We start from the raw sequence: 19,554 nt of genomic DNA, 5'->3' as shown, positions 1-19,554 counted from the left end.
AGTAGTATTTAATTTAACAGATATTAAATTCAGTCTCACTGACCTGGCATCCACAGCATTCTCAACTGTGAGCGGAGTGAAGATCTTCTCTCTTACTGTATCCTGGGGGATCAAACACATCTGTTATCTGACAACATCTCCTTAATTGTTATAACATAATTACATATATGTGTGGTTTGTGTGTGAGGGTGTCATTGTGTTCTGCTCACTGTCATTTTGAAGGTGACAGCCTTCTGCAAGCCGTCAGGTGAGACTTGCAGCAGCTCGGCTACCACCCTGATCTCCTGCGCGCTCACCACCGAGGCGACCTCCTGACCCTCAGCCTGCAGGGACGCACACCCACACGCACAGAGGCATACACATTCATTATTACCATCATCTATCAACATCATCATTATCATTCAGCCGTGAAACTAAAAGCATTTACTTGGCCTGGGTGTGTGTCTGTGTGTGTGAGACAGAGAGACCTGGTGTGGCTGGAAGTAGACGTTCCCCAGATGAAGGACAGAGGACAGCAGTCTGTAGATGCCGTTCTGCTCCTCTGGAGTGAAACACAGGATGTCCATGGCATTCAGCAGACGCCTGAAGTCCTCCCCATCATCCTTGCCCTCTATGGTACAATCCCCTCCCTGCACTCATGTACACACGGATCACAGACACACACACACATACACCGTTATCAACAACAACATACTTACCCCCAGTCTGTTTAATCACAGCTCTAATTAAAGAGCAACTTATCAGCAGCTCAAAGTCTTGTTTTCGCAGACCTCCAGGGGGTTCAACTTCTCACCTTGCTGCAGTGATGTAGAAGTATATGTCAGGGTGTGTCAGTATACTGTGATGTCACTGCTGGGTGTGGTTACTGGGGCACATGTCTGACTACACTTTCACACTTCTGACCATACAGAGGGTAGTGAAACATTATGATTCAGCCTGGTGTTACAATTATTATTCAAAAAAGTGAGCCACATGTGCTCTTAGTAGTAACCACAACCAATAACAATGTAATTAGTCAAGGATCTTTAATCAGCAGTGGCATGAGCAACGTGTTGCTTTGTGTTTCATCACATTTCATGGAGTGGTACATAAAAATTCAAGAGAGCAAACTGGCTCAATGGTAGCACAAAAGTGTGCAAGGGCAGGGATACACTGTCAGAGTAAGGCTGGGTATCATTTAAAAAATTACAACACCAGTACCAATACCAGTGCCTTTAAAGTAATACTGATACCACCAGAGCACTTTATTTTCATTCAATATCCATCATGTGAGTGGAAGCTTTCAGATGCTTAATACTCTACCACCACTCATTTGGTGGCATCTTGGCACGCTGAACTACCAACTCTGTCAAATACACTGAGCTTGACTTTAGCACACCATGAACTGTATGGGTTGTAGCTGCTGCAATAGTAGGCCAATCACACATTGCATTAAATCGAAGAAAAATTCCAGTGATTGGCTGTGAGCAATACCATACAAATAGTCATTTTGTTGCAGGTCTGCGTACAAAAAGGATCCAATACCGGTATCGTTTGACTGGAGAAGTTTGGTTGCTACTTGGCACTGGGTTATTTCCGTCAATAAATTGAGTACCAATACCAAGCCCTATATCAGAGAACTTAGATAAGACTGACTATTGGGTTAACACACTGTAAGTCAGTCATAGGAGAAACATTCTGTCGAGCAACCTGAGGGTCTCAATGCAAGATAAATCTGACAGGTTGCGGAGGTACTGTGACTTAAGCATACCAAAATGGTCATGATGATGATGTTAGTGTGCAGATGTTTAGCAGGTATAATTTTTTCCATATCCAACCTCATAGTTTAGTGTGTTAGCACATTTGCTAACTAGGGGTGTGGTCCGAATCACATAATTTCTCTTTTTACTTTAATTAGGCACTGCAGCTGCCCTTAAAAAATATGTACTGTTGCATGCAGTATGCAAACAATCGGGACATACTACATAACATTACGCCCTAAACTAGACCCTCTTTCTCATATATCCATTACCTATATACCCATATATCCACCAGAGAAGGAGGTTAACCCAGAGCTCTGCTGTTGTTACTTTGAGATCTATGTAGTTTTAACTTAAAAAGTTATAACTGCATACATTGTGGACTCTGACCGATAACATTCACAACAGTAAAATTACATATGCATTTCTCTGTCATTGTTACTTTAATAGTTATGTCCTTTTGTGGTTGGTAATCTTTATGATTATTTTGTTCATTTAAACAATTAATAGTCATATTATTACTATTCCACTGGTCGTCAGTTACTTGAATACACTGTCATATGTCATTGTGACTTCTGACAGCTGTCAATGAGATGTCAACGAGCTATCATCTCTCTGAGTCTCAGTCTGTGTGGCGTGTGACTTGCATACTGCAAAATCTTACTGGATGTAGTAGAACATCCCGGAACGTTTAGCATACTGCATTAGTGCATTTGACATACTGGGTATTAGAACATACTAAATCTTTTTCTAGCATGCTAAAAAGTGTGGTATGGGTATTGGAACGCAAAGTAGCACTGAACAAAAACTGCAGCTGAGGATGATGGGAGTGCCATTAATCTTACTGTATTTGGTCAAAAACCTAAGTACTGGACACATTTTATTTTTTGAAATTTGCTGCTAAAAGAAAAATCAGGGGATCACTAAAGTAACTACAGTTCATCCTGAGGGTAACATGAATGTCTGTATTAAATATTGTGGCAATCCATCCAATAGTTGTTGAGACATTTTTGTAAAAACTAATTGTCAGCATCATGGTGGTGCTAGAGGAAAAGTCACCAATATTAGCAGAGCACATCCTCTGTTAAACACCAATGTCTGTACACAGTTTCATGGTAATCCATCTCAGAGTTGTTGAGATATTTCAGGCAACCAACAAACATTACCATCCCCGGAGCCAAATGTAACTATATCATTTTTTTTCTTACCATTTTTCAATCTTTCCCGATTTGGGAACTGTTGATAGTTTTATCTCTTCAGGCCTCAGAAAAGTACTTAAATGAAACAATCAGAGAAGTTAAAGACCTCTCTGTTTAAACTGCTAACAACTCAAAGACACATGAGACAAATGACGATTTACAAGAGTTTTTGTTTGAGGAATCATAACCGCTGCTGAAGAGCGATACAAAAATCTTGACATCAATCATCAAAGCCTTACTGGAGGATACACAGTGTAACGAGTTATATATCCATTTTGGAAATAAATCAGCAAATTACATTCATCACTCAATATATCTCAGATACAAAAAACCCAGACTGCAAAGGTCCCTTACTCTGTATTTGGGTACGGCAATGAGTTTTATGTTTGTGCCATTAATCACTTTGTAGAATAAATGTGACATTTTCAGAAAATTGACATCTCATTTGTTAATGTGACTGTGAAATTGATTACAGTGACCACTCCTTATCTGCGCTCTGTGTGTGCATGTGTGTGTGTATGTATGTGTGTGGAGGGGGGTGTAATTCATATTTCTCTGAGCACCTGATTCAGATAGTAGTACGTCTCAGCTTCCTGCAGATACAGTGAGCTCTTCTCATTAGGGGGAAGACCTGCCAACATCTCATAGAAGATGTGATAGTTCCGCTCCGATTTGGCCTGTGGATGAACACATGGCAACATGACATACATAAATCATCTATCGCATGCACACTTCTTTGCATACACAATTAGAGAAGCTTCACAGTGTAGACCTGTGGTGGTGGATTTACTGACATGGAAATAATGCTGTAGAAAAGACAAATGGATAGATGGATGAATGGCTGATGGACTGAGCTGTGTAATGATAGAGTGCAACATGTTTGACACCTCTTCCTCTACAATCTCCTCTTTCTCACAATGACTCACAGGTAAGAAGACTCCACCTGACCTGCTGTTGCTGTGTGTACGTGTGTGTGTGTGTATGAGTTCATGTGTGTTTCTCACCTGAAAGACAATGCGGGACTTCTCCAGCAGGTACTGAGACGTTATGGCACCGCTGATTACACCCCTTGTAAATGACACACAAGGAGGTACACAGACACACATGCATGCACACATGAGCACACACACACACACACACACACACACACACACACACACACACACACACACACACACACACACACAGTAAGTCTGCGTTAAGTAACTGGTCATGCATGTATAATGTGCTCAGTTCTTCCCTGTCACAGTCCTAGCAAAAGATCAACTACTCATCTAACTGTGTTACTGAGACATGTAAGCATATTCTCCACTAAGCCCACTGTGCGTGCATGTGTGTGTGTCTGCAGACGTGCACATGGATGACTAAAAGCCTACTCAGAATTAAGCTAACATACAGTACAGGCTGCTTCTTTGAAGGCGCGGTGTTGTGGGTGGGCCTAACGGGCCTCAGCCCTACCAGTTGGATAAATGATCCATCCTAAATAACTGGGAGAACATTTATCTTCTCTTAACTTTTATTTTTAATTATTAAAATTAATTAAATAATAAATAAAATAAATTATATTTTATTTGTATATCAGATCATTTATGCATCCACTCCACTGTGAGCCAAGGTAACGAAATTTTGTTTAATATGTGCACCGATGGTGTATTTGTTGAATGACAATAAAGCAAGTCTAAGTCTAAGAACCTAGAAAACAATGTTGGCAAGACAAGAGGTAGAGCTGAAAATTCCCGCCTGACTTGGTTGTCTCTATATTGCCTTGGAAGCATAGACTGTTTCTATTGAGACAATTTATTTTTTACACAATAACAAAGTTTAAAACAACAAATCCTCTCTTGAATCATTTCAATCTTGTCATTGTCTTGAGCGAATTTCTCTGTCCCTTCAAAAGGCTGTTCTCCAGTATTTGTTGCTTCGGTGCAGCCTCTGTTACCCGCTCTGTGTTAATACCTGCTTCCATCTGTGCACCCATGGGTGTGTAGGTCTTATAATGAGGTGTGGTCAGGGGCATTGTTGGTGTATTGCTATTTTGAGGCAGCAGAAAGTGACTGAGCCATTGACCAATAAAAATCTGGTCTAAAGTTAACAGCAAATTATTTTCCTGCTACTTAAAGGGTGCATTATTTAGAAAGTAAGATGCGCCTACATACAACAGTTGAATGAGTTCCACAAAGTTTGAAGCACTGCCCACTGGAGGAAAATCCTATCCTAGAACATTTTAGGCAAGAAATAGGCGATGCTGATGCTGAATTGTGTTAAAACTATATCCCCTAGTCTAACAGCTTAGTCCAAAGCCCCTTTTACACTGCCAGATTTTCTGTGAATGTTGGGCCGTTTTGCCGGCAAGCTGCGAGCGTTTAGACACACAGAGCTGGACTGGCAAGTTGATCCGAGGTGCCCAATTTTCCGCCTCGGAGGGTAATCATATTGGCGGAACCTTTTTGGTTTAAACAGAACAAGGCGGCCTTCCGCCACGGGAGGTGCTGTTGATGACTTGTGGGAGGAACTGTTGATGACACCGCACTTGCGACCCACTGGCAGTGGATAAACAGGAAACAGCTGATAGCAGGAATGAGCAGCTAATATTTGTAGAAAGAGGGAAACGCAAACCTGACAGACACTGTAAAGATGAGCAACTGGGGAGACAAAGAATTGCGTGCCCTCCTTGTCCTTACAAACGAAGAGGCCATTAACCGGCAGATGACGGGGACGGTGAAGGATGGGCCAACTTACGAAAGAATCGCCGAAGGACTGACCAGCCGCGGCTTCCCTTGGAGTACATCACGCGCTGTGCTACACGTTTGTTACTTGCTCACGCCCCCCGTTGCCCCGGAAAAGGCAATTTGCCGCACTCCCCGATTTTGTTTTTATACTGCCAATGCAAGACTGATTGGGCTTTCCTGCAAATTTGCATAATTCCTATTTAAAAAGGGCTCAACTTTCGATACTCCCACAATGCACTGCACAACTGCTTCTCCTGGTCTCCACAGGAAATGAATAAAAACGACTAAGACACTCTCCATCGCTAGATTTGGTGAAAATGTACCATAACTGATGTGACCATGATTTGGCTTTAAAGTTTATTCTTTGAAAACACCTTTTAAAAATGTGATCTGATTTTTATTTTCTAAAAATTAGGAGAAATTCTTGTTTCTAGATCATCTAGCTTCTCAAATTACAAGCCCAAAACATTCAAAACTGTTGCTGATGTTTATTGAGTTCTTCGCTACATGTGTGGAAGTTGTAATTACTCACTCCTCCATGTAGATCTGCGTGTATTTGCCAAAGCGTGAAGAGTTGTCATTGCGCACTGTTTTGGCATTCCCAAAAGACTCCAGCAGGGGTGTGGCCTCTAGGATCTAAACAATCACCATAGACATAAATGTTATCATGGCTACCATAAAAGGGGATGGTGGTTATCATGAGAGTGAAAACAAAGGAAGGACTTTACCTCTATCTGATAGGAGATAGTCAAGAAGAAGTGAGAAGAAAGGAAAGCAAAAACACTGTTAGCTTAAATGGCCACAGTATGGACTGTATTTGTTGGCATTCATAGGTACACAATATACTGTTCACCTACCTGTTGTGAGACGTTGCATTTGTGATGTATGGCTGTCAAGTAACGCAGGATCAGTTTAGTAGCCTCAGTCTTTCCTGACCCACTTTCTCCGCTGTAAGAACAAAAAATGGTTAACCTGAGTCTTTTACAGCACTTCTTTTTTGTATTATCCATAAAGAGGATGGTACACATTGTGAGCAAAATAATAAATATGGTCAGAAATTGTGTTGTTAAAACAATTCAATCTGAGCATGTCACACTTCCTAGTTTAAAAGACAGCATTAGAGTTTTAGTTGGAATGAACAGCAAAATCAAAATACCTGATCACAATACACTGCTCCTTTTTGGCATCCATCATGGTGGTATATGAGAGATTAGCAATGGCAAAAAGATGACTGCAACAAAACAAAACATTTTAATGAAAAAACAAATTAGCATGCTCACTGGCTGAGTCTGTGTGTGTACATATTGTGTGAAGTGGTAGTGAAATCCATAACCAGACTCTCCCTTGGCAACCAACCAACTGCAATGTAATAGGAGCCTCTCACTAACACCTGAGAGTGCTGGCATTTACACCTCTACTTACCACTGTACTGTATCGCAGAGCACAGCTTACGACACATGTAGACAGATGTAGTACAACAGGACAATCACACACAGAAACACACAGACTCAAAGGTTACGGTTGGTTATGGTCGATGTATTCTGTTCAAAACTAGAAAGCACTCATAGGACATACACCTCCACCAATGTTGTACAATCATCTTATGTTTTTATGTTAATAAGAAAAGATATTTAGAAATATTCAATCTGCATTTGGCCCTGGCTGTGTTTTAAAATACACATAGGGATAGGCAGTTATGGGACAGATATGGCATGTTTTCATTCAACTGAAAAAACTGAAAATATCAAAAATGGCATAGACTACGATGTTGAAATCATCTAAGATGTACTTACTAATAACTAGTCTCTATATACAGACTCTACATACAGTGAATGTAGAGTCTGTAGGCAAACCCCGGAGATCTTGCCTCCGGAAGAAGAGCAGAAGAGCCCTGGTTTCTGGTTGTAGGCTGTTTGCAGTCCGCGTGATATTGACCAATCACGTTTGAGCCGGCTGCAGCTGTTGCCAGGTTAAACGGTCCGTGCGGTGAACTAACGAGGCGGAACATAATTGGCATTACTGCAAACTCTGCATCCATCACAATGGTTCAGCGTATTTACTATATAAACGGAATTCGGAAACGGAAATTCGCCTCCTCCGCCCAAATCAAACTGGAATGCCAAAAAATCAGGGGTCTGCCCCCAGAGGCTGTATTGCCGTCTGCCGGAAGTCAGAAGCCGAATACAGCCGATGGGTTCCGAGAATGCTAATAACAGTCAGGTTTACAATGTCCTGACTTCAACCTTCATTCAAAATGCAAGCTGCAAGCTCGAGTTTGGGGCCATGCAAGCGTTTAACAGCAAGTAACCTTGAACACAAATGGATGATGAAGGTCAGTTAAGACCCACTACCACTGATATACTACCAGCTCCTCAGGCCATCATTTAAATGGTGAGATGCCATTGCAAAGCATATTGTTCAACACAAATGTGTTCGTGTAGGTCAAGAGACTTACAATGCAAAGACCTTTGCGTGTGCAGTATACAATGTGAGAACGATGAGGACTCAAGATCTAAAATTCTGAAGATAAAGAATGACATTTTAAGTTGACAGACAATCACTAAAACTAGAATTATCGCCTCGTGGTTGCATGCCTCTGCACACCAGTCAAGTTTCTCTTACAGTTTCCATCCATGTCTGTAAAAACATGGATGCTTCAAACATTAAAGATTTATACAATCAGCACAGTTTCAGGATTACGGTCACCAATTCAGTATCTGACCAAACTTATGACGTTGAATAATGGCCATGAAAAGTGTTTTCGCATTATGATATCACAGAAAAGTTGACCTTTGACCTTTTGGATATAAAATGTCATCAGACATTTGTGTGAAATGTTAGTCTATGAATTCTTGAGTTAAAGTTGAAAACATGTTTTATGAGGTCACAGTGACCTTGACCTTTGACCCTCCACCACCAAATTCAGTGAATTCAAATCCAAGTGACTGATCTTAGTTTATGTGAATATCAGAATAAATAAAATCTATGTTTAGCCACCAAAAATAAACACCTGCATAGCTTGGAACCGGACAATTAAAAAGGTGTTTGTGAACATTCGCAATATTTAAAATCCAAAATGGCCACCATAGTTTAAAAAAATGGAAATATTAGTTTTCATATTCCTTATGTTGTAACGATTCCAGAAATGTTTTGTTTATCAACTCCCCAAGAATATTGAATGAAAATACATGAGGAAGTGCGCTATAATCAAATACTAATCACCTGCCCCAGGCCCCAGAAGTAAATCAGTGGATACAGTTTTTTGAGTTTCACCTTTGCCGCATAACGACTGGTTTCACTATTGGAGCACTAAACCGTAAGTAGGCAGTGCTTACTAACAAATAGACAGACAAGCAAACCAGATTGAAAACATGACCTCTGTGCTAGAGGTGAAAATTCAGGGACTAATTGCCCAGGTCAAACACACACATAAACACAGAGACTCCCAGGTCTTACGGAGGGTTGTCGCTCAGGCCGCGACCAGCATACTGAAGCACCATGTCTGTGCCATACACGTTGAGCAACTTGTAGGGATTCACGGACACAAGGATGCTGCCTATGTAGGTCTGTGTGGGAAAAAGAGAGAAATAAAAGACTAAGGACAGTGGATAACTAGATGCAACAGGTGTACATGACATTTGACGATATTAGTTATCTCATTTGCATATTATAAATGAAGCATACATATATCAGTTCCTGGTCATAGCGCTTCTTCAGGTTCATCAGAACTGTGGTCTCATTCAGCTCACTGAAATTAAACACAGATGAAATTAAACACGTACAGAGCAGATATATTGTCACACTGCAGGATTCTCACACTCACTTTGACATCCAATATTAATTACTTTTCAATGACATTCAAGATATCAAAATCAGACATCAGAGAGAGTCGTCACTTGGCAGCGTGTCAGGAAATAACTGTGGAATAATTTCTCTTTAAACTGCTGTTGGAATGACACACATATCTAATGCAGGGGATTCCTCAGGATGTGAAGAGATCTATTTGGGTGTTGCATTTTAATAAAATACTTAACATACTTAATGCTAGGGATTTCTTTCTGAACTCCAAAAAATTTTAAAGGATTTTCAAAGCCTACAGGCACGCTGTGACACACGCACAACTACACACACATACACTGTAAATAGTTGCTTGAAGAAACTGAAAGGATATGCATTGAAATGAGCTGTGCTGCTCTACGCTGGAACAACAAAATGCTTGCAAGTTTGTGACATGAATGACTGTAAGGCTGTTTGTTAATGCTGGATTCTGCTTACGGCAGTTGTGTCATGTCCTCCATTCCCTCCGCCCAGCGTTTCACCCTGTGGCCTGTTGTGGGCATGCTTAGGATAGAGTAGATCTGGACACACACACACAGACAGACACACACACATAATGGTATGTAATTAGTCCAACACTGCCATGAAACATTGCCAGAGCTTGAGGGATATTGTTATCACTTGATGCAGAGCTGATATAAAATATGCAGAAATTCAAATATTCTTTTTTTGATTTTGTGTACCATCCAGCTTCTGTGTTGTTCATGTCACAGCTATTGCTAGAATATTGTTGATATCCCTCTTACTGCTATCACAATTTATTGTAAATCAACTTTCATTAAAAAAAAAATCCTCCTAAAAATGGATAAATGCTGCCTTCTCATACACATGTGAATAAAGACATGAATTAATCAGTGTAGCTACCTTGTCATACCAGCTTTGACCGGGTACTCTATCTCTGTCAGGAGTCCAGTCTATGTCCTTAGGCTGTCCGTCTGCAAATCGAGGTGTTGGTGAATATCCTTCTAACACCCCGTCTTCTCTGTACATGGACCACTTTGAAAGATTCTGGACCGTCCCATGTGGTAAAACCCTCTCAGCTGCCCAAACGTCTTCCCCTCCCTCCCCTCCTCCTTGGGCATTCCTGGCCCAGTGTCCTGAGCGCGGCCCATAGGGTGGAACCACAGCATAGCGATTATCCTCACCCTGCAGGCCTGTTGGCACCCTATACGAAGCATAGCGAAGCTGCTGGTTTTGGACGGCTTCAGACAGACTTGGGATCTGGAAGCGACGTGTGAGAACAGAGCCATCCGGCAGCCTGTGGAGCAAAGAATGGTGACTTCAATTAAGAATGTGTAACACAAAAATATGACATTTGTCAATGTGATATAAATGGCAATTTTAGCAGCTTTTCGACAATTAGGGCGTTTCCAGTGCAGGAACATTTACAAGGGACCAAGAACCTTTTGAGGAAGTCAGGAAGTAAATCTCCATTTTGACCGCATAAAACAGAGATTAAATTTAGCTCATGTGCAACAGTTCAAGGTATAAAAAGTTCCTGCTCTCAGATGAGTACTTTTTGCAAGGTCAGATGGTACTGACTGGTCAAAGGAAAACTCTTGGGAACTTGTGTGCCACTTATGTGCATGTTTCGTTCATTAAACGAGGACTGTTAAAACACTAAGAGGTTGAGGTTTGAACATTTTTGATGTTTACTAATGTTAAAAACATCAGACTTTGTTGTCCTAACTATTTTTAAAAAAGCGAGACAAGGAAGTGTGAATGGTTTGATGGCACTAATGAGAGACAGAGGGAGCTGCAGTTGAGAGAGGTAGAGAGTTAATAAGGGACAAAGAGGGAGAGGACAAAGGAGAGAACAAAGTGAGATAACAAGAAACATAAAATCCAGCATCGGTCTTACTGGCCTAACCTTCAGGGTACCTCAGATGCAATGGAAACAGGGGACTTCCTAGTTTAGTTTCTGAGTTTTGTTTCCTTTTGTTCTAGAGTTCCTGGATCTTTTCTTATCAAAATGGCTAGTAATTTATTCTCCACTGGTAAAAACTTAATGCCTAGCTTGAAACTTGATTTCTCAACAGGTAGTTCTGTGCAACACCTAGACAAGCAGGTCGTTATTTGTTCTAGTGTCCATTTATAGCAAAGTTCACTACCTGAAATTGGCACCACGGAATTCCTCTTTCCGCAGCGCAGAGGCGAGGTTTGGAGGGGTAGGTTTTGGTGCGCCTGACAGTACAGAATCTTCTGTTAGATGATAGAGACCTGCAGACCGAAGTGCCTGGTTTCGCCTCAGGGCAGATGTAAGGTTGGGCTTCTGGCCAGGGATAACCAGGGTGCCATCAGGGAGGCGGTACGATGCACTACGAAGGTTTTCATTCATAAGAGCCTACGGAGCAAGACACCAGGCAGTTATTCAAGGTTGAGAGTTGGCAATTTACTGTCATCAAAGTGTAGAATTCAAAAGTCTGTAATGGCTAAAATACTATGATTGATTTTCACTGGGTGAAAAAAGAGCAAATAAAACAAACAGGTGCAACAGAAAAGTTAAACTGAGGTACAAACTTTAGACAGGTCCGGGCCAACTGGTTTCCGTGGGTCAATGATGATGGTTCCATCAGGCAGGGTGTAGGACACATTCTTTAGATAGGGATTCTGCAGGGCAGCTGCCAGGTTGGGGGTCTTAGGTTTCCTTGGGTCCACTATAATGGTACCATCTGGGAGGGTGTATGAAGCTCCTTTCAAGGCTGGGTTACTGAGGGCCTAGGTATTACAACAGCTGGTTTCAGTTATGGTAAGCCTGAGTGGTACACAACTGCAATTCAATTAATCTTCAGTAGAATTAAAGCAGCACCTTAGTACATTTGATCACCAATTATTACAGAGAATGTGAAGTCGACGTCATCTAGTTTTTGGACTGAGTGCATACACTTTGGTAATGTAGATAACATAGATAACTGAGTGCATATCTCAAAGATGGTGCCCCTGTCACAAATAGCGTGGCGTACCTTCAGGTACCTCCAAGTCATAGGGATCTATGTTGTTTATCATGAGTATTTTGTCCAAATACAGCTGCTTGACCACCGTAGGAGGCACAAGCATGAAGACATAACAAGAACACAAGATAATGCCTCCATCTAAATATCGCGTGACGTCAACTTCCCATTCTCTATGAGCAAAACAAAATCTACAACAATTTATGGAAGCTATTTCAAATCCCTCTACGTGTACACAAGTCAAACTATATAAAAATGAGTAGGAGGGAAAGACTAATAGATTATCACAAACACAATGTAACACGCAGTGTGAAAGTGAAAATGTACAAAACCAAAGAGTCTGAAGCCATGGCTAACCTTAGCCAGGTTTGGTGAAATGGGTGTATTGGGGTCCTGAACCCCTTCTGGTAGTGTGAAGGAGGCGTTCCGCAGGGGTGAGTTTTGAAGGGCGCCAGCGAGGTCTGGAGATACAGGTTTCCGTGGATCGATGATGATAGTCCCATCAGGCAGGGTGTAAGATGCACTTTTCAGGTAAGGGTTCTGAAGAGCTGCTGCAAGGTTTGGGGACTTCGGTTTCTTGGGGTCAATCACAATAGTACCATCGGGGAGTGAATAGGAGGCATCACGCAGAGCTGGGTTGTTTAGGGCCTTAGCCAGGTTTGGGGAAATAGGTTGCTGAATGAGCAGAGGCAGTAGACAGAGAATAATATTCATTAGCTTTAACTAATACATGGTTAACAAAATGTGAGAGACATAAACAGGAATAAAATAATAAGAGGTAAATACTATTAAAGTAAAGGATCATGAGTTATGGGTTACTTGCTGTCTCGGGTCTATAATGGTGCCATCAGGGAGAGTATATGAAGCAGCCTTGAGATCCTGGTTCTGAAGAGCTCTGGAAAGGTTAGGGGACATGGGCTTCTGGGGGAGACGTGGGTCCTGTGATTGAAGGTGGAGGGTTATACCAGAGAGTAATTGTAATAAAACTATTGTTTTTCTGTGTGTAGACAAACATGTACATGTCAGGTTGTATAGTTATTTTGACATGTTCCTTTTATACCTACCCTTATAATTGATCCATCAGGCAAGGTATATGAGGCTCCACGGACTTGTTGATTTTGCAAGGCACGGCCGAGCATTGGGGACGATGGTGAACTTGCATATGGTGACACCAAGGTTCCATCTGGCAGCCGGTATGATGCTTGCATCAACTGCGGGTTTTGCAGGGCACTTCCTAACATTGGTGAAGATGGTGGTTGGGGTCCATATGGAGACCGTCTGAGTTGCATAGGTGTCTGATAAGATGCATGGCGAAGGTTTGGGTTCTGCTGAAGAGCACTATGGAGCTGAGGCCCAGCTGGTGCATAAGGGTTACGGCGTTGCATCATAGGGGATCTTAAAGATGAGACATTCTGCAAATTAGACCGGTTCTGAAGGGCATCATGAAGCAGTGGTAATGGGCCAGGCTCAGAGATATAATCATATGGAGTAACAACAGTTGGTCCGTATGGTGGACGGAGGTGTGGAGTTTGATAAGAAGCCACACCCCTTAGTGCCTGACCATGTCTCATGGCTCCAGAAAGCATTGGAGATGAAGGAGCAGATGGGGCATATGGAGACTGAGGCCTTTGAAGAGGAGATACATAGGAGGCTTCTCTCACTGCCTGGTTTTGCAGAGCTCCTGACAGCAATGGGGAAGCAGGGGGCATAGGCTGCTCATAAGGGGACATTGGCCTTGGTAAAGGAGAAGTATAGGATGCACCTCGTATTGCTTGATTTTGCAGAGCACCAGACAGCATGGGAGATGAAGGAGCTACAGGCTGCTCATAAGGTGACACTGATCTTGGCAGTGAGGAAAGATAGGATGCATCCCGAATTACCTGGTTTTGCATTGCACCAGAAAGAGTAGGGGATGAAGGAGCATAAGGTTCTACATATTCGGTAACCATCCCGCCCATGTCTACCACCTGGGCTGGCTCTGGGCCAAAGGGAGAAGCAAAAGAGGCCTGTCGAATAGACTGGTTCCGCATAGCACGAGATAACATGGGAGAAGAGGGGGCGACAAACTGATGGGTCGAGTGCTCAGTATAAGGATCAGCATAGGGGCCAGACACATAAGCTTCTGGTGCATAAACGGGTGGATGGGCAGACTGAGGGGGCAGGAGGGGCGAGGACTGACGAGAAAGCCGAGGAGAGAGACGTGGGGATGCAGGATGTGACATGTGTTTAAGAGAGGGCTGTGGAGAGGCAGGAGGCATCCTCCTTATGGACTGCTGGGCCATGAGGGGACGACCTCGAGCCACGGGGCGAGGAGGAAATTGGCCGGATTCTCTCCTTCCCAGGGGAGCACGGTGGACCATGTGAGGAGAGTGAAAAGGAGACGAGAGGAGAGAGGAGTCCACTGTGAGAACAGAAGACCTATTGCTCCGTATGGAGGAGGCACGGAATGGACGCACATTCTGGGTGGGTGGGGGTACTGGGCGCCCTCTGAGACCCATAGGCGAGGGCCTGACAGTACCTAAGGGAACATTTCCCCCCATCCTAGGCCGGGCCAATGGTGTGGGGTCCCTGAGCAGCCGAGTTGAGCGACGAGAGAGGGTCGGAGATGATGGGGCAGGCCGAGGCCCAGCAGGGGACAAACTTCGACGAGATAGGGAGGGAGAGGGAGATGGTCTTCTACTGAGCTGTGGAGAATGAGGTCGAGATGCATGACCAGGGGAGAGGGGAGGCGAGAGAGGACCACGTATCTTTCTCCCTCCAAACGGGCTACATGCTGGAGTGGGTGAGGCTGGGGGACTTCGCCTCCTCATGGAACCACGGGGAGAGGAAGGTGGAGAACGCTGTATCATTGAAGCTCTTGGTGAAGGAGGAGGACTTCGCCGGATCATGGAGGCACGAGGAGAGTGAGGGGGTGAGGGCCCTCTAGCCAGGGGAGATGGTGATCTCTGCAGTTGCATTCTACGACGGGCGTGGGGGGAAGCCATGGGGGAGGTAGGAGGTGAGATTCGTCTTGACATAACAGAGGGGGGTCTCTGGGCATTAATGAGCCCACTCCTCATGGATGGTTGTGGGGAGGGGCTGCGTCTCTGTGGAAGCATAGGAGAAGGTACTGGGGAGGCCATGGGATGGCGTTGCATAATTGGGGAGGGCATGATGACAGAGCGGCGGGATGGCGTTGGAGAGGGTTGCAGGCGGCGCGCAGGAAGGGGGGACATACTTGCTTGCTTAATAATCATGGCAGTTGGAGTGGGGATCATAGGGCCATAACCCTGTTGCTGTGACATCATCATTGGGTCTGTCATCATCTGCTGCTAGAAAAACACAACAAAAAAATAGTATAGAATAGATTTAGAATGAAAAAGCTAAGACAGCCATACATTTGGTGAAAATGGGATAGCTGTGCTGAACATAGTATTAAAGCTGAAGTGAATGTATGGTGTTCATATTAGAATACAACCATCCACCCTATCAAAAAGTTCAGTAAACTGGCACATCTGCTCCACAATTAAATGATTTTGGGGAGATCAAGAAAGCATTTAACACTCTACTATTGTAAAGTGTGGAGGAATGCATTTTTCAAAATGCACCTAAAAACTATATTTTATGTGAGTATGCAACAAGTGACCACCTCCAGTTCACACCAACACGGCTCCTTGCAGCTACAAAACCCTTACGAGCACAAGAAGCATGGAATTTGTGTGGCTAATATTTTACTATGCTAACATTTGGAAACCACTGACTTATACAATGTCCGCATTAGTTGCCACTGGCAACTAATATTACATTAGTTATCATATTACTGGTCATAAACAACCAGCATTAGGTTAGAAAAAGTTTAGAGGTTTAGGTTAGACTTATTTAGTGGTTGGCTACACTAGTTAAACATTATTTGTGTAAAGCAACTGACTAGTCAAGTCTCCTACTTGCACACAACCATGCTCTCTGGATACTGGCCTGATCATAACCATCTGAGTCTCACAAACAATCAGTATTACTGTTTCTTTAACCTTTTTATTTATGACAAGTCATGTAATAATATGTCAATTGTATTAAATAACTCTGCTATATTGGGAAAAGAGCAAGTTTAATATTAGCTGCTGATAGTGAGAATTTAATCAGGCTAATAGGGAAATGTTCATTGTTTTAACAAGACTAATATACAAGAGTAGCCACTTGGGCTGTTGAGTAGCTTCAAATATTCCTACTTAAATATATCACAGAAATGTTTTTTTTTTTATTATTCACTCAACTATTAATATGACTCATTGTCTTATGCTATAAGTTAAAATTTCAATATCTGAAAGCTAACAATGTGGTGGATTTTTTTCTTTTCCTCTAGGTTGGGATAAGTTAAATAACTACAGCCTGTGTAACTTGGGCTTGGGCAGGCAGTGGAGGTGTGCTCTCTAGCATACTGTGGGAATTTTTATCACATTTCCACATGCTCACCCCACATTATATATATAGTGCTCCAGGGATGATGTTTTTCTGTATGCCGACACAGAAGTTGGCGTCGTCCTGTTTCCCTTGTCAAAAAGCCTATGGGATTTTTCAACTGGCTGTTGGATCATTGCACAAAATAAGCTCTGCGGCAAACAAACGTTTATGGTACTTATATGTTTGCTCACCAAGATAATCTTCATAAATGAACAGCTCTTTTGTGATTTTTGAAGCCTAAATGCAATCACCAGTAGTAAAAGCTATTGTTAGGTTATAAACAACCTATGGTTGTATGATTTAACATCTCACCCACAACAATGCTGCAGACTTTTTTTCAGGCATCTAACCAAAAACCATTTCAAAAAACTAATTGACTTTAAGACGAGGGAACCAGGACTGCAAAAATGCTAACTTATTTCCAGATTTCTGGACTTGTTCTTGGGCCACTCTATAGCAATCAGGTTGAAATTCGGCAAAGTTGTCCTTCTGTTACCCTCTGGTGTTACATAGGGTGGTTATATAACATCAATGACACAACAGAGCTAGAATTACCTGTGGTGGAATCACTTGAGGAGACATCATCTGTTGCTGTGGCAACATCATCTGCTCTTGTGGTGACATCATTTGTTGTGACATCATCTGCTGCTGTGGTGACATCACTTGCTGGGGCATCATCTGTTGCTGTGGTAACATCTGTTGTTGCTGTGGTGCCATCATCTGTTGCTGTGGTGACATTATCTGTGGGGGAATCATCATTTGTTCTTGAGGGGACATCATCATTTGTTGCTGTGGTGACAGAATCTCAGATGGCATCAATTGAGCGGACATACTCTGTTCTTGTTGTAACATCATCTGCTCTTGTGGTGACATAATTTGTTGTGACATCATCTGCTGCTGTGGTGACATCATTTGCTGGGGCATCATCTGCTGCTGTGGTGACATCATTTGTTGCTGCGGTGACATTATTTGGGGGGGCATCATCATTTGTTCTTGAGGGGACATCATCATTTGTTGTTGTGGTGACATTCCCATTTGCTGCTGTATTGCCATCATGTCACCAAATTGCCCTGGTGCAAGAGGATTCTGGTCTTCATACTGGATTTCTGACATGCCTTCAAATTCTGGATCAGGTGGCAACGTTGGTGGAGGAGGCATGGGCACATCTAGACGCTCTTTTCCAAAAAGGCGTACTTGAGGTCTCGGAACTCTAAATGTCATTTCCCCTCCCTGAACTCCACCAGGATCATCTCCATATTGATCATACTGGTCTGCATACTGGTCCCCATATAGGCCCTGTATCCCTTGCCCTCCCAAGTCAAAGACTTGCTGGCCTCCTGCTGGGAATCCAGTGACCTGCTGGGAGCTGTAGTCTTGGTAGGGCATGCCAGCATCACTATAACTAAGTTGATAGTCTGGTGGAAATCCCCCTTGCATTCCCATAGTTGCTGCATAAGGGACCCCATAAAGACCTGCCTGTCCATTGTCAAAGTAACCCCCTTGTCCGTCATCGTAGTAAACTCCCTGACCATTTTCATCATAATAACCCTGAGCCTGAGGGTGAAGGAATCCATCAACCTCTCCTCCATACATATGGTCCTCACCCATTAGTGCATAGTAGTCCAAACCCTCGTCACCATACATTGCCATTTCCTGTTGTTGCTGGTAACCATAGTAATCAGCTTCCTGGTTGTTATAGTAGCCTTGGGCAGGGGGATAAGGGTTGTAGTAGTCCCCCATGCCATCATCATAAAGACCACGTTCATAATATTCTGCATTTGGATCATAGAGTCCTTCTTCCTCATAGTAACCCAGGTCCTGATAGTCTGCTGCCCCTGCTCCATTGTCATAGTAACCATACTGACCCTCGCTTCCATATGCTGCAGCTGCCTCATCTCCATAACCACCATAACCATCATCATATCCTCCATACCCTTTGTGGCGGACTGAATGTCGCTGGTCGTATCCATAAGCCTCCTCCCCATGTTCATAACCATTGTTATAGTGACCATGAAGATGACCTCTGGAGCTGGCTTGTCGGCTATGTTCTCTTCGTCCACCCCAGCCATGGTGTCCTGCATTTCCTCGCATTTTAGTGGACAGGAAGCGTTTGGTCAGCCAGTTAGTTGCTGCTGCAACCTTACCCAGCAACATACTTCTGTTCTTGAAGTCGTCAGGAGGCCCATCACCACTCTTTTTTCCAAATAAGTTTTTAAAGAAACCCCCCTTCTTCTCATTTGATTCTCTCCCTCCTCCAAGACGAAGCAGCATGTAAGTTGGCTTCTTCCCCCCATTTTGTGCCGCCTTTTCTTTGGCCTCTTTCTCCTTTTTCCTCTTTTTGCTGGCCTTAAACCTCATCATGAATCGAGAGGTGTTCTTCAGCATGGACTTGCGGCGTTTCTTCTTAGCAAGTCGGAACTTTCTTTTCCCCAACCCCAGGAACAAACGCGATGTACTTTTCAGCTTCTTCCTGCTGTTCCTGCGCCTCTTGAAGCCAGAAAACTTCATAAACATCCTGGACATGTTCTTCAGACCTTTCCTTGGGATTTCCTTTTTCGGAAGCTGCGGATCATCCTTTTTTCCTTTCTTCTTCTTTGCATCAGTATCAGATTTCCCCCCTTTATGGTGGTGTGCATCTTTTGATTTCTTTTTGGATTTGCCG

General features: G+C 43.1%; 1 protein-coding gene across 1 annotated transcript in view; it reads right to left on the bottom strand.

Annotated features, from left to right (window-relative positions):
* Positions 1-19,530, bottom strand: part of myo15ab (myosin XVAb) — a 60,145-nt gene extending 40,615 nt beyond the window's left edge. The window contains exons 1-18 of the mRNA XM_049572759.1: positions 17,448-19,530; positions 13,520-15,766; positions 13,275-13,394; positions 12,813-13,130; positions 12,025-12,222; positions 11,616-11,848; positions 10,369-10,762; positions 9,943-10,025; positions 9,352-9,415; positions 9,124-9,233; positions 6,824-6,898; positions 6,525-6,615; positions 6,200-6,303; positions 3,943-4,006; positions 3,502-3,615; positions 468-629; positions 210-323; positions 44-102 (exon numbers count right to left, since the gene is read on the bottom strand). Of these exons, the coding sequence (XP_049428716.1) occupies positions 44-102; positions 210-323; positions 468-629; positions 3,502-3,615; positions 3,943-4,006; positions 6,200-6,303; positions 6,525-6,615; positions 6,824-6,898; positions 9,124-9,233; positions 9,352-9,415; positions 9,943-10,025; positions 10,369-10,762; positions 11,616-11,848; positions 12,025-12,222; positions 12,813-13,130; positions 13,275-13,394; positions 13,520-15,766; positions 17,448-19,415 (6,518 nt within the window). The 5' untranslated portion in view covers positions 19,416-19,530. The remainder of the gene's footprint in view (positions 1-43; positions 103-209; positions 324-467; positions 630-3,501; positions 3,616-3,942; positions 4,007-6,199; positions 6,304-6,524; positions 6,616-6,823; positions 6,899-9,123; positions 9,234-9,351; positions 9,416-9,942; positions 10,026-10,368; positions 10,763-11,615; positions 11,849-12,024; positions 12,223-12,812; positions 13,131-13,274; positions 13,395-13,519; positions 15,767-17,447) is intronic.
* Positions 19,531-19,554: the final 24 nt, after the last annotated feature.

The sequence above is a fragment of the Epinephelus fuscoguttatus genome, linkage group LG3 (genome assembly GCF_011397635.1).
Source record: "Epinephelus fuscoguttatus linkage group LG3, E.fuscoguttatus.final_Chr_v1".
Taxonomy (NCBI): Eukaryota; Metazoa; Chordata; class Actinopteri; order Perciformes; family Serranidae; genus Epinephelus; species Epinephelus fuscoguttatus.
The sequence above is the reverse complement of the archived record's forward strand: the minus strand, read 5'-3'. Positions and strand labels throughout refer to the sequence as shown.